Below are 14835 nucleotides of genomic sequence, written 5' to 3'. Positions count from 1 at the left end.
CGAATAGAAAAGTTGGAAAATTGGTACTAATGGCTTGTTTTTTTCCATATTACTTCTCTATCTCCTCACCTCACCAGCAACATGATAAGGTCATTAGAAACAAATTTCCTTTGCATAAAGAGATGATATATATTGAAGAAAAAATACAGAAAAAGCAAGACATGAAGCAACAAACAAAAAAAAAAGGAAATAGTGTGTTGTCTTACCCTAAAAAAAAAATCCAAACCGATCCCTCTCTTCTTCTAGTCGTCTCTCACTTTTTTTTTGTTTTTTGCTTTTGCTATTATTTAGTATATATAGAACATAACAAAAGGAAAAGGAAAAGAAAAGATAATTGAGCCCATTTCCAATAACACTATCTGATAGGAGTAGTCAAACACCCCCACCACACCCTCTCTCTCTCTCTCTCTCTCTCTCTCATCAGACAAGCAAAAACAACAACAAACAAGAGAAGAAGAAACCCTTGTTCATTCCTCCTCGCCTCGCCTCGCATCTCGGCTCGCCGCGCCGTCAGATCCCTCGCCTCCGATGGCGCACCGCCGCCTCTGACCAACCACCGCCCCCACCGCCGCCCACATGCCGCCGCCCATGCTCGCGGATGCGGCGGCGGCGGCGCCCTGCTCCTCCTCATCATGCTCATCCAACTCCAGCTCTTCCTCCTCCTCCTCCGCGATCTGGTCGCGCCGCCGCGACGAGATCACCTTCGACCGCCTCGACAAGGTATCTCCCCACGCCCCACGCCCCCAAGGACTCAGCTCGCCTCGATCGGATCTGGGGGCTTCGCCGTCTAGCTCACGCGGATCTGTCTGACTTTTTCACTGTGCCTCTCGCGTTGCCTAGCTCCACGCCCGCATGTCCGTACCAAGCTTGGGGTATTGGATTTGATTGGTCGTCGATATGGGATGATGCTTACACGGCCACGCTTCCCGGTTGCTGTATATCATTCATTAGATTGTGGACTTGCTCGCAGTCGGCGTGAGCTCCCCATGGGGGCTATTAAGTGCATTCGCCAGGCGAAACGGCTGTATTTCACTGCCTGCCTTAACGCGGATATGCGAATTATCCGATTGCTTTGTCCTCTTTCAACGATTGGCCGCACTTACTGCCGGTGCTTCTCAGCTAGCTGACTGGGCCAGTTAGAGCAACCTGAAACTGTGATAGGGTAATTATTGGCCCTTTACTAAGGGCCAGTCATGGACTGTTACCAGTGGTGGCCTAGCCGTTACGCTTCTCTTCCGTCCATCTCACCATCGACTGTACCTTACTACTGAAACCTTTGATTTGGGGTTTGGGTTACGATCGTAGGTATGTGCTCCGGATTTCCATTTTCCTTGGTTACTCTCTGCACTGCTGAGGCGCCACTGAAATGATTCGATTATAACCTACTATGACTTGACCTTAGTATTTTACTAACCAAAAGTCATGTAGTGATTCATGCTATGTGCTATTCTCTTATATGGAGTTCTACCCATACGGCTTGATTCTTATAGTCTGCATTTGGCAATTCATAATTTATTGCCTAGACCTTTAAATGTGATGCTTATTTTTCCTAGAATTATGAGTTACCTATTCAAGAGAAAATCATTACTTCGTATACCTTACAAAGCGGTCCTCCCTGATATCTCAGTACATGCTTATACTTGGTAATGTAAGGAGTAGGTGCTGTTTAGTCCCTTTCACCTCAAATTAGTATCTGTGCTTCTTGCTCTTCGCTCAAATATTCTCTACCCAGGAATCCAAAACATTTGGGTATCAACATATACTCCAATACATTTTTCTTTGTTGCGTGAAAAATACTAAGTCTCTAACTGCTTTGGTTGGATCTGATGAATTAGATCATTTCAATCTTTTATTGGAGTAACAGTTGCTGTATTGTGCTATACAATGATAGACCTTGGTTCTCTCTGTTTAGAATGATCATTTTTTTTTCCTATCATTCTTTCGAATTGGCCTTGTTGTAGATTGAGTTGCTATAATGTTAATGGCACCAAGAGTAGAGAATGCATAGCACCTTCTTTGTTTGTAATATATTATCATCTTTATATTTGTTTATTTTGGTTTGGGAACTTAAGGCCATCATGACTCCTGACTTAAATGGCGTAAATGAACTTGCCTTACACCTCACATTCTATCATTCTATGGAAGAATGAGGAGTCTCTACCCACAATTCCGAACTTGTTTCTTTATGCTATAGATGCTGAACAATATGTAATTTGCAGACCCACCAAACAGTTTGTCTTTTTTGTAGAAATGTCACACTTTGATGGTCTATGCTGGATAATGTTATACATGTATTAAGCTGATAGTTGATGTTTATATTATTCATTGCACTATATTTTTCCTAGTTTATTTGAAAATGTTTACTATCATCTCTCCTGCAAGAACAGGTTACTTGTTTAAGCTTTCTTGATTTGTTATTGGAGTAATGGAAGATCTAAAAAATCATATTTTACTAACAGAACCGATCATTTTTATTGATGTGAGTTCCATTTTTTCCCAGTTCTGGAGTGCCTTGTCGCCTCAAGCACGGCATGAGCTCCTCAGGATCGATAAGCAGACTCTCATTGAGCATGCACGCAGGAATTTGTACTGTTCAAGGTGCAATGGGCTGCTTTTAGAAAGTTTCACACAAATGGTCATGCATGGGAAGTTACTGCAACAAAAAGGTCCAGGTGTTGTACAAGATGATTCTTGGGGAGGCCTTTCGACAACAAAGGATGGCCTCCTGACTCTTCTTGACTGCTTCATAAATACAAATTCCCTTCATGTACTCCAGAATGTAAGCCTGAATAACACCTTATGGTTTTATACTTTTCTATTTTTCTACTTGTTCTTGTTGGGTTAGCAATTTATTGAGAACACTACTGAAGTTTTCTCTAGACCATGCCTGTTCATTTAAAAGAATATTTGCATGATGCTGGGTTAGGGTGCACTAATTTAACCATTCTAATTTTCTCCGAATTAATTTGACTCTTTTAATAGATATTTGACAATGCACGGGCGAGGGAGCGTGAACGGGAAATGCTTTATCCTGATGCATGTGGTGGAGGAGAAAGAGGGTGGATTAGCCCAGTAATAGCTAATTATGGCAGGGGGCATGGAACACGAGACACATGTGCTTTGCACACTGCACGCCTTTCTTGTGATGCTCTGGTGGGTTACTGGTTTGACCTGTGTGAAGAAACTAGATCATCTCTTCTGCGGATGAGGGAAGAAGATTTCATTGAAAGACTTATGCATAGGTGAGTGCAACCAAGTACAGTTTGTTTGATACAAGATTAAAGATCATGAAATTGATGCACAGTTAAGCATGTGAACAAATCTATCTAGCTGGAGTAAGAGTATAATAGCCCAAAAACTTTATTTGCTTTCCCCAGTAAGGAATCAACTACTGTCAACACAAGTATGCTATCATCAATTGGGATGATTTTGTGTACTAATGCCTCCATCCATAATTGTGTGGGTGCATGGCGCATTTTTCCAATGGCGTTGTTCACAAATGCAGGCCATATCTAACATTCCAGCCTCCTTGCATGCTTCCATTGAATGTTGTGCTTAGAGCTAATATATTATGGTAATTTAGTCCTATCCAAAACCTCCTTTGTACATGTCCAAGACAAAATTTCCCCCTACATTTGTGATTGAAGGGAGGTTTTTTGTTACATCGCTTTATCTATTTGCTCCTTGATCTGATGAGGGCGTCTTTTGAGTTTTTAATGTTTGGGGGAGTACTATTAGTCGTTTTTTTATTAGTTCTCGTTACTTATAAAGCAATAATGCATCATTGCACTAGGAAAACGAAAGCTTTATTTACAAATGGTTAGATTTGTATGGTTCATGTAAGTGCTATGGTACCTTGGTGTGCAATTTTGTGTACTTTGGTAGAAGTCGATGTTTCTCTGTGATTCAAAAAGGATATTTGTTTTTTTTCCTATTCAAATAGTTACTGCTTACCAGCAGTTTCTAAATCGGATTATGAGGATAACTACATACTCGCTCCGTTTTTTAATAGATGACGCCGTTGACTTTTTCTCACATGTTTGACCATTCGTCTTATTCAAAAAATTTACGTAATTATAATTTATTTTGTTATGAGTTGTTATATCACTCATAATACTTTAAGTGTGATTTATATCTTATACATTTGCATAAAATTTTTGAATAAGACGAATGGTCAAACATGTGAGAAAAAGTTAACGGCGTCATCTATTAAAAAACGGAGGTAGTAGTATAGTTGCAATAATATGTTTTTTATATCCGGACTTTGTGGGAAACTTTTGGTCTGCTATGTTCCGAGTGACTGCATTTCACTTAGGGTATGCTTGGTTCATGGCCAAGGTTGGATAGGATATGGCCATCCATATTTTCAGGGATATGGTGATCCAACTTTTTGTTTTGTTGCGTGGATATGGCCATCCAGTTTCTTGTATGATTAGATGGATGAGGATGGATGGATTGATAACAATAAACTATTAATTAATAAGAAAGTATATTAATTATCATTAATCTTAGCATATTCTATACTAATTAACAACAAAATAGATTAATTGTATATACTCTCTCCCTTCCAAAATATAAGGCACAACCATCCTTAACCCAAAGATCAAGAAACAATTATTATCACCTCCTAGTTTGGATCACCCTAATAAATATAATACACCCAATAGAATTAGAGATCTCGAAGGTGGAGGATTTAAAAAATAATAATTTAGTGGAGAGGAGTTACTAATTGCATGCATGCATGCATGCACGCCTTATATTATGAAACATCTAAAAAAGTAGTTGTGTCTTATATTATGGAATGGAGGGAGTAAAGCACTAAACCTCAAGACCAAGAATAATTTAAATCGCATCAATCAAGATACCATGCACACATTCTCCCACAATGCATGCATCGATTAAAACACCATGCCAATTACACCCTAGCATTCACACATTCTCCCATGCTGCATTAATTCTATTTCGATGAAATCCATGTCCATGCAGTTATATGATGATCAATTTGAGAGATTTTGAATTTCATTATATGATGATCAATGTGGGAATGAGGGAGTAATTAACAACAAAAGTTATTAATTATTGCTAATAAATTACTACTACCTCCGTCCCAGAAAGACTGCAGTTTTGCATTGTTTATGTCCAACGTTTAACCGTCCGTCTTATTTGAAAAACTTTTACGATTACTATTTTTATTGTTATTAGATGATAAAACATGAATAATACTTTATGTGTGACTATTTTTTTTTATTTTTTCATAAACTTATCAAATAAGACGGACAGTCAAACGTTGGACACAGAAACCCACAACTGCACTTAAAATGGGACGGAGGTAGTAATGAATTGAGATTAGCAAAGGTGGGCCAAATGAGCTCATCCAGCATCTTCGTGGAATATTCCCTCTCCTGACCACCCCATCCACCCTTGCCCACCAAGGCACCAACCAAACACACTCAAAAGTTGGATCGCCAACTCCTATCTAAGGATATCCCTCCAACCACCCTTAGTATATGTGGGATAGTTACGACTTGTGATTGGAAGAATGCTTAATAGACTTTTATGCTCTTCACAGGCTGGTTTGGTGTGTAATATTTAGCTAATTCTGTGGATGAATATCTGGACAGGTTCGACAGCAAAAGATTTTGCAGAGATTGCCGAAGGAATGTCATTCGTGAATTTAAGGAACTGAAAGAATTAAAGCGTCTGCGACGGGAACATCACTGCACTAGCTGGTTCTGCATTACTGATACAGCTTTCCGGTGTGAGGTAAGGATGGTGCTCCTTTCTATATGCACTCTCACAATTGTTCTTTCTTTGTTTCTGCTTTCTCTTCTTCGAATACACTCAGCTAGCAAAACCTTATAAGGGTAAAACTATGGAAAATAAGACTAAAAGGAGTTGCATTCCCATTTTTAATTGCACAGTAGATGACATGGAGTTTGCCTGTAGGTGGTTAACATCTGGCATTTTATATTTTCAGGTGTTTGAGGATGCTGTCTTAGTTGATTGCCGCCAATCTTTCTTGGATCAAGATAAGTCCTATAATCGTTTTGAGTTTGCTGTTGGAACAGAAAAAGGGAAATCTGATATACTAGGATTTGAAGCTGTGGGGATGAATGGGCAAGTGCACAGGAAGGGCCTTGATCTTGACCAGTTTGAAGATTATTTTGTTACTCTGAGAGCGCATTATGCGGATAACAAGAACACAGATTTCTATGTGAAGGCCCATGCCTTGAAGGGCCAATCATGTGTTCACCGCAGGCTGATCGTGGGGGATGGGTTTGTGACAATTACTAAGGGAGAAAGCATTCAAAGTTTCTTTGAGCATGCTGAAGAAGCTGAGGAAGAGGATGTAAGCTCATTTCTTAAGTAATAAGATTAGGATGATCAGAACATTTGTTAGTCCATGTTGATGGTCTGCCAATTCATATAGTCTAATTTGTTATACATGAGCAGGAAGATGATGCTATGGACAGGGATGGAAATGATACTGATGTCGATGGTGTTCATCCACAGAAGCATGCTAAGAGTCCTGAACTTGCCAGAGAGTTTCTTTTGGATGCTGCTGCAGTGATATTCAAAGAACAGGTAGTGTATATCATGCAATTTCTAAGTCCTAATCACTAAAAGATACATGTTTTTTTTGTGATATTAGCTGTATATATAGCAAACACTTTTCTAAATTTATGATCTGCGTCTGAAGTATCATTGTTGTTGTATACAATATCGATGTCTTCTGTGTAATATATATACTAGGATCTTTAGCATATGACTATCGCTTCAGTGTCATTAAGATGTTTAGCATTTACTGCTAAGTTATGAAAATATGACATGGTATTCTAAAAGAACTTTTTTTAATATAAAACTACCCTTTTCAAAGGATGATTTTCTTTGTGGTCTAGATGAACTAATCTTTATTCATACTCATCACAATATATGTAATATATGTATTGTATTAGAATAGCCAACATAGTTGATTAAATCATGCGACATAGTATGTTCTTAACTAGTTCATTGAACTGTTTATGACATTAGATGATTGTACTCACTCTCCAGTGTATAGATAGATTGTACTCGCTCTTCAATGTACCAAACATTCATGGTCAATGTAATCAGCACACGTGTCAAGCTATTGTTGTTTCCTCTTTTCTTTTTAAGATAGTCGTACTTAAGCCTGCAGCATCATCTCGTGTTGACATAGGAAACATTGTTTTTCCTGTGAAGGTTGAAAAATCTTTGAGGGAAGCCACGGCACAACAAAATGCACATAGCGTATTTGTGTCCCTTGCATTAAAATTGTTGGAAGAGCGGGTTCATGTTGCCTGCAAAGAAATAATTACATTGGAAAAACAGGTGAGCTACACATACTTTGTTGTGTAGAAGAAGAGAGAGGGAGCAACTTTTGTTAGGATTTGTTGTGCCTTAGTTGACATGTAGTAAATTCGATTAACTTGCCTTGTAGACCAAGCTTCTTGAGGAAGAAGAGAAAGAAAAGCGTGAAGAAGAAGAGCGCAGGGAGAGGAGGAGAACAAAGGAGAGAGAAAAGAAGCTTAGAAGAAAAGAACGTTTGAAAGAAAAGGAAAAGGAGAAAGAAAAGATACCAGTTCAATTGAAACCTTACATTGGTACCTCGTCATCACCCCTGAGCAACTCAGCAACACCAATTAATGATCAGTCACCAGATATTGCCCACTCCAAATACTCAGCTAGCGATGATGAAGATAAAGATAGTATTGTGGTCACGGAATCGTTCTCTCCTGATACCTGTGTTGATCAATCTCTAACAAGGGAAAGTGATGGACAAAGCAATGAGTTTCATTGCAGTACAACACTGGAATTTATTCCATCAGATTGCAATGGTTCTTTCATGTGTGAACAATCTACATCCTCAAGGAGGAAACTCAGATTTAGAAGGGATTCCCTTCAAGAACAGACCACTGGTTTTTGGTATGAAGATTGCCAAGATGACACTGGGGGTGTTGGAAATATTCACTGGCAATCTAGGGAGAGGGCAAGGAATGCAGGTAGAGGCTGCAACTCTTTGTTCAGTGCGAATAACCGGACAAGAGAAAGGTATGAGTACAATGCCTGCAGTTGTGGCCAGCAGGAAGATTATGGGTATTTTTCTCCAACAGCTAGATCAAGTAGAGAGATGAAGATGTCCAGGAAAACAATGGTTGAGAAGCCCTGGTTACAGTACCGCAGGTGCTATCCATTGGATAGCTTCATAGTGTCAAAAGGAAGCCGAGTTGGTAGTACGCCAAACAAGAATGCAGCTCCAAAACAAGTATGGGAGCCAATGGATGCTAGAAAGAAAGCTAGCTTAGGGAGTTCGAATGGTTCTTCTGAAACAGTTAGCGGTGTTGATCGATCCAATCAAGTGGGGTGTTCAAAGGATATTGTCAATTGTAGCCAAATACTTGGCTCGGAGCATGAAGAACTAGCTGAAGCTTCCTCTGATAGATCTGAAGAAGCTTGCAAATCGATAACAGATCAGCCATGTGAAAGCAGTGAAAATAATCAAGCTGCTTGCAATAGTGAACCTCCTGTGGTGAACAAGCCAGACAGCTGCTTTACCAAAGATGGTGGTCAGACAGCAAACATGACCAGTTCAGATAGCTCTTCATGTCTAAGCGAGGGAGACAGAGATAGTAGCATGAGCAGCATGACCTCATTGAGTGCTCAGAATCCGGAATCCTCGTCTACTTCTGATTCAGAAGGATCTTCAGAAAGGAACAATAGCAACCCAGGCAATCCACCAACCAAGAACGGTTCGCGTTCATTACTTGAAATGTGCGCAGGAAATGGTTTCAGAGAATACCAGCCACAGAATATTCACCCTTCTGATGGCAATCAATTTGGGTTTGGTGTGACCCCTTTCCAGGAGCAGCTGTTACATCAGCAAAAGATTCATGCAGCTCCATACCCGTCAACCTTGATGGGTTTCCATAATCATCACATGTCAGTTCCAACAAATGGATACCTAGCATACCCTCAACCTGGTCATTTCTACCCAAATGCTGTTGGATATGGTGTGGCTGGAAACCAATGTGTTGACTTCCCAATGCAGTACAGTAATGTGCATCCTTATGCAGGTCCTGAATTTGGTTATGTGCCTGCACAGCCAGTCCATAAGACTCCGGTGAACTTTAATGCCATGGTGCCAACTGCTGCGCTCTTTAGAAATGGAGCGCCAGAAGTCATAAACCCTGTCATTGTAAAACCAGACAGGCAGCATCGCCATACCCTTCCTCCTGAGCCGAAGCGGGTGGATCCTGATCCTCAGAACGGCTGTTCAGAAGATAACAAGAAGCCGCAAGATGGCTCTGTGCCTTTCTCGTTGTTCCATTTCAACCTTCCCATATCCTCGCCTGCCCAGGCATCATCTGAAGACGAGGTGAGTGGAGGATGTTTGGCGTCGAGATCGCCAACTCCAAGTGCTCAAAAAGCTCAGCCTTGCTCAAGGGAGGAGACCAACATAAAGGAGTACAACCTGTTCTCTGCAAGGACTGGAGTGGAATTTCCCTTCTTCTAGACAACAGACGCGCCTATTATTTGGCACAGAACAATACATAGCGAGTGATTTGTATTCTCCAAAAAAACAAAAACAAAATAAGTTACCTCGAGGTTTTTACCGTGTTCCCTCGAATATTTATTTATTTCTTCTTCCATTTGTTTTGGTTGCCCTTGTGTGTAAGGAAATTGCAAAGATAGTGAGTGGTATAGTTTCTAAATTTTGAGATATGTTAAATGTTTGTTGTCCCGTTTTCCACCGTTGCTTTTCTACCGTATTACTATGTTTGTTCCAGATTTTCAGCAAAGGTGGTACGTAGATTGGTGGACGCTGTTGACATGTTTTGCTGTGATAAATGGACGCATCAAGTTCAATTGGTGGGTACCAACCATCACACAATCTTCCATCGATCGCCGTGAATTTATCTGCTGAATGGTTTTCTTTTTTTTTTTTGAGAGGGTACAATTTAGGACGCTCACGAACACACCACATCACACGCTTGCGCATCCCTAACACGCTAGAATTGAGATTGGAGACGTGGAAACGTACAGTCCCATAAACATGTGTACCCTCCCGGTGCGAAACCTGCGCCGAGTAGCGCTAGAACGTGGGTGGTGAGCACTTCACCGAGCCATCGGCTCGTTCGCATCTGCTGAATGGATTTTGAAGTTGAAAGGTGCTGTTCATGGCAGGTCATCAATCACCGTGATTTTGGTTGTGATCTACTTCCTCCGTCCCATTTTAAGTGCAGCTATGGTTTTCCGTATCCAATTTTGATCATCCATTTTATTTGAAAAAATTTAAAAACTTAAGTCACGAGTAAATTACTATTCATGTTTTATGATCTCACAACAACGAAAAATACTAATTATAAAAAAATTTCAAATAAGACGGACAATCAAAATTAGGCGCCAAAACTTATGGTTGCATTTAAAATGGGACGGACTGACGGAGGGAGTATTGGCTATGAAATATATCTAAGCACGCAAAGTGGCAGCCTCCGAATAGACCATTTTTACGGAGAACCTATGTACAAACCATAAAAGTAAACTATATGTGGATCCGTGGGTCTGTTCAGTTGTATCCGATCCCTAAATATATTTGAGCTATGCTCCGGTGCTTTCTAGTGGCCAGTATTGTTATGGATAAATTAATAATTTACTAATATAATAATTAGAAGTTACTTTATCATTTATGTGTATTCCCGGCTAAATCGATATATAATTATCTATTGCGCTAGCATCGCTCATATTTCATCGAAAAAGCTAAAAAAGGAGAAAAAAAAGATTAGTCACTGCTAAATGACGATTAGTCATTTCTAACAATAATGTTCATCCATGTTTTTACTACCGCTAACTGGGATGATAATACAAATAGATCTAAAGCCTTCGATCAAATGAGATCAACGGTTTAGATTGATTTCTACTACCAGTAAAGAGCACCGTAGTGAGGATAAAAAAACATCATTTTACAACATCTCAATATGGAGCTTAGCTAAATTGATTGTAGCGTGTTTATTTTGCTGGTTTGGACTAGACGAGTTAGAGATGGCCAAAAATGTACCAAAAACCGAACAAGAGTGTCTTTCCCTTCTTTCTATTGTACTTCGGTTTTGGGGCCTGTTCACTTTGATGCCATTTTCAATCTTACCAAATTTTGGTAAAGTTGCCAAAAAAGTGGCTACATTTAGTTTGCTGCTAAATTTTGGTAACTATATAAGAAATCCTGTCAAAATTTTAGCAAGTTGCCAAAATTAACTATGCCAAAATTTTGGCATTACCAAAATTTGGTAAGGTTTTTTTTGGAAAATGAACAGGCCCTTGGTCTTTCAGAAGTTCGTTATTTAGTCTTTGGCTCAGTTTGTGACTTCTGGAAACAAAACTACATATGTAAAAACCCGCTTTAGCCTCATCAATTCAAGCCCTATATATGTTGGCAAGGTCCGTTACATCCCTACGTTGGCATATGCCTAATCCATAACTTTGACAGACTTACCGTATGAAACGGAGGTAGCACAAAATTTTCAACGTATGTACGGCTATCATCTATCTTCTATCTATCTATTATCTATTATTATATACTAAAAATCCATTAAACTTCCTACAAACGCTCTCAAGCCATCACATGGCACTTCTATAAACGCTCCTAGACCGCCACGTAGCAATGTCTAATCTCACCATCGATTTTCACTTAAATCGGTGGACCCAATAATTTAGACCATTATATTAGATTAGATACTAAAAATCCATTAAACTTTCTACAAACGCTCTCAAGCCGTCACGTGGCGCTTCTACAAACACTCTTAGACCGCCATGTAGCAATGTCTAATCTCACCGTCGATTTTCACTTAAATCGGTGGACCCAATAATTTAGACCATTAGATTAGATTAGACGTATTTTATTTAAAAGGAAACGAATAACATACTGTTGGGCGGAAAAAGAACGGGCGGAAAAAGAACGGAAAACATAAGTACTCCATAAATACTTAAGTACGACTAAAAAACAATCAAGTTTACATAATGTTGATCGAAGAAAAAAAGACCTACGCACTGACTTGCTTAAAATAAATAAAGCCAAAAACAACATAAGTACTTAGTACCATTGAAAAAATATAAAAAACAACAAAGCCAAAAAAAAATATACGTACATAATACCATTGAAAAAACCGATGATCTTTATATATAATTTTCTATTATTTAAATATAAAATATAACACTCCATAAATTTAACCAAATATTACCGTTGGTTTTTCACTTTTTCAATTTTGACGTAAACTAAGCACACTCCAAAAGACGTACAAGAATCTATCTTAGCAAGTTGATTGAAAGGCACGGCAAGTGGGACTGCCTAGACATCCGTTTACTTCTGCAGTAATATGCAGTTTTACGGGCACCAACACATACATAATTTGTTCAAGAAAAAAACATACATAATCATACTTACTGCAGTAACATGCAGTACATTTTCTTATTGCAATACCACACTATTAACACATAGGATGAGGCACACTATGACAGCAACACACTATATATACTATATACTGTACATGCAGTAACATGTAGTACTTTAGGCAGTTGGCACGACGGCGACAGCGGTGCTGGCGGCGTCGACGGGGTGTACCGTGCGAGCCCTCTTCCCTGCCGCCCACCACCAGGAAGCGGCCTTCCAGCCGGCACAGCAAACAAGAGTAACTGCAGCGAGAAGTACGACGATGACCACAATCAAACATGAAAAAATCATTATTTAGTAATTCCGAAAGAAAAGAATATATGAAGAACTAGGACTTGAACGTATGACCTCCTAGCTGACTAGCTGAGGAAAACATATTTTCTCGTGGCTAATGATTTAGTACAGATGATCTTCTTGAACCTTTGATCGTTTAAGACTCATCGTCATTATTACGGGTTTTTATTCTAAATACTAAGGATAAAGATAAAGAAGAGATAAAATCCAACCAATCTAAAAAATAGATACTCCATCCGTTTCATATTATAAGTACTAGTCAATTTTTTTTAAGTTCGACTAAATTTTTAGAAAAACATAGGCCTTGTTCAGTTGGGGAAATTTTTGAGTTTGGTTATCACATCAGATATACGGATACACATATGAAGTATTAAACATAGTCTAATAACAAAAACAAATTACACATTCTGCTAGAAAACTGCGAGATGATTTATTAATCCTAATTAATTTATCATTAGCAAATGTTTACTATAGTACCACATTGTTAAAACATGACGCAATTTGGCTTAAAAGATTCGTCTCGCACTTTACACGTAATATGGGTAATTGGTTTTTTTCTACATTTAATACTCTATGCATTTGTCCAAACATTCAATGTGACCACGTGAAAATTTTTGTTCTGGGAACTACACAAGGCCATACTAGTATTTTCAACACAAACTAACATGAAAATATATTCAATGTTAGATTTAATGATATAATTTCATATTTTAGATGTTGTTAAAATTTTTATAATTTTGATCAAACTTAACAATTCAAATGTCTTATAATATAAAACAGAGGGAGTACTAACATTACAAACATGCTCCAACTCACCGCCGATAATCTTCATCAGTAGTAAGTACTAACAAACATTCAAAAGACACCACCGATAATCGTCATCAGTAGTAAGCCCTAACAAACATTCATAAGAATCAGGGGCGGATCTAGAGTGTAACAAGCGGAGCCCTTGGCCCCCACTCAATTTTGCAGCGAGTGGGGGCAAATGCCCCTTTAACACTTTTTACTTCCTTAGTCTACCTAAGCGGTAGATCCTTAGCCCCCACTTATACTATTTTCTGCATCCGCCCTTGAAAAAAATCAGTCAACGGGGACGCGGCGCATTATTTTAGACCATTAGATTAGATGTATTTTATTTAAAAAACTAATACCTTATTACTCTATGTACATATACAGGAGATTAAATAACTGTTGGCTAAAAAATACAAAAAATAATACATAAGTAGTCCATAAGAAGGTACGTCCAAGAGAAAGAAATGAAGCTTATCGACTGACCAGCGGAAGAAAAAAAATATGCGCACGGACTTACTATAAAAACAATACAACCAAAAAAGTATGTATCATTAGAAAATGATCGATGGTATTTTGAAATAGTATTTTATACTATTTAAAGATAAACATATTACTCTACAAATTTAAGTAAATATACTTAGTTAAACTAGATTTATATTATAAATACGAGATATCCAATCAATGATCTTTAAATGTTCTACTTAACTTACGAGGCTAATATATATAATAACTAATGCTATGATTATTTTTTTATTTTACATCATATTTTAGGGTGTCAAATATCACTTGACGAATATACAACACTAATTTAAATCTAAATATGTAAAAATAAAAACAAAACAATTTAGTTGTTTTATTTTACACCATTATATTAGATTTATTATTTAAAAATAAAACATTTCTCCTATATACGGACACATGAGAAATATATAATTGTTAACCAGAAAAAGTACTCCATACGTTCATATGATTGAAAAAAAAAATAATGCTTACGTATCGTTTGCCGTAAGAATAGAAAACATAGTTATGATAAAGCCAACAAAATCGATAGTCCTTAAAATAGAACTTTCTAATAAAATATAATAATATTCAAATTTACGCAAATATAAATATAAAATATCCAATGAATGCTTTTTGACGTTCTATCTAATTATTTTAAAACTATATATCCAATTTTTTTTATCCCGTTGTATTCCTTTAAATAAATAAACTATTAATTTGTGTAACCCTAAATACAACAAAATATATGGAGCCGATATGTAATAATTAATGTTATGATAATAATTTCA

The 14835-nt window shown here is 38.0% G+C and overlaps 1 protein-coding gene across 2 annotated transcripts; it reads left to right on the top strand.

The window, feature by feature from the left end:
* Nucleotides 1–422: 422 nt before the first annotated feature.
* Nucleotides 423–9767, top strand: LOC4347955 (uncharacterized). 2 transcript variants are annotated; one of them, XM_015758866.3, is made up of 8 exons: nt 423–720; nt 2501–2779; nt 2983–3242; nt 5622–5763; nt 5978–6349; nt 6454–6585; nt 7222–7350; nt 7460–9767. In XM_015758866.3, the coding sequence occupies exons 1-8, from the start codon at nt 577–579 to the stop codon at nt 9530–9532; spliced, it is 3531 nt and encodes a 1176-aa protein (XP_015614352.3). In that variant the 5' UTR covers nt 423–576; the 3' UTR covers nt 9533–9767. The 2 variants fall into 2 exon arrangements, with proteins under 2 accessions (XP_015614352.3, XP_066160789.1); XM_066304692.1 differs by lacking the exon at nt 7222–7350.
* The last annotated feature ends 5068 nt before the right edge of the window (nt 9768–14835 follow it).

The sequence above is a fragment of the Oryza sativa genome, chromosome 10 (genome assembly GCF_034140825.1).
Source record: "Oryza sativa Japonica Group chromosome 10, ASM3414082v1".
Classification (NCBI taxonomy): domain Eukaryota; kingdom Viridiplantae; phylum Streptophyta; class Magnoliopsida; order Poales; family Poaceae; genus Oryza; species Oryza sativa.
This window is presented reverse-complemented; position numbering and strand designations above follow the sequence as displayed.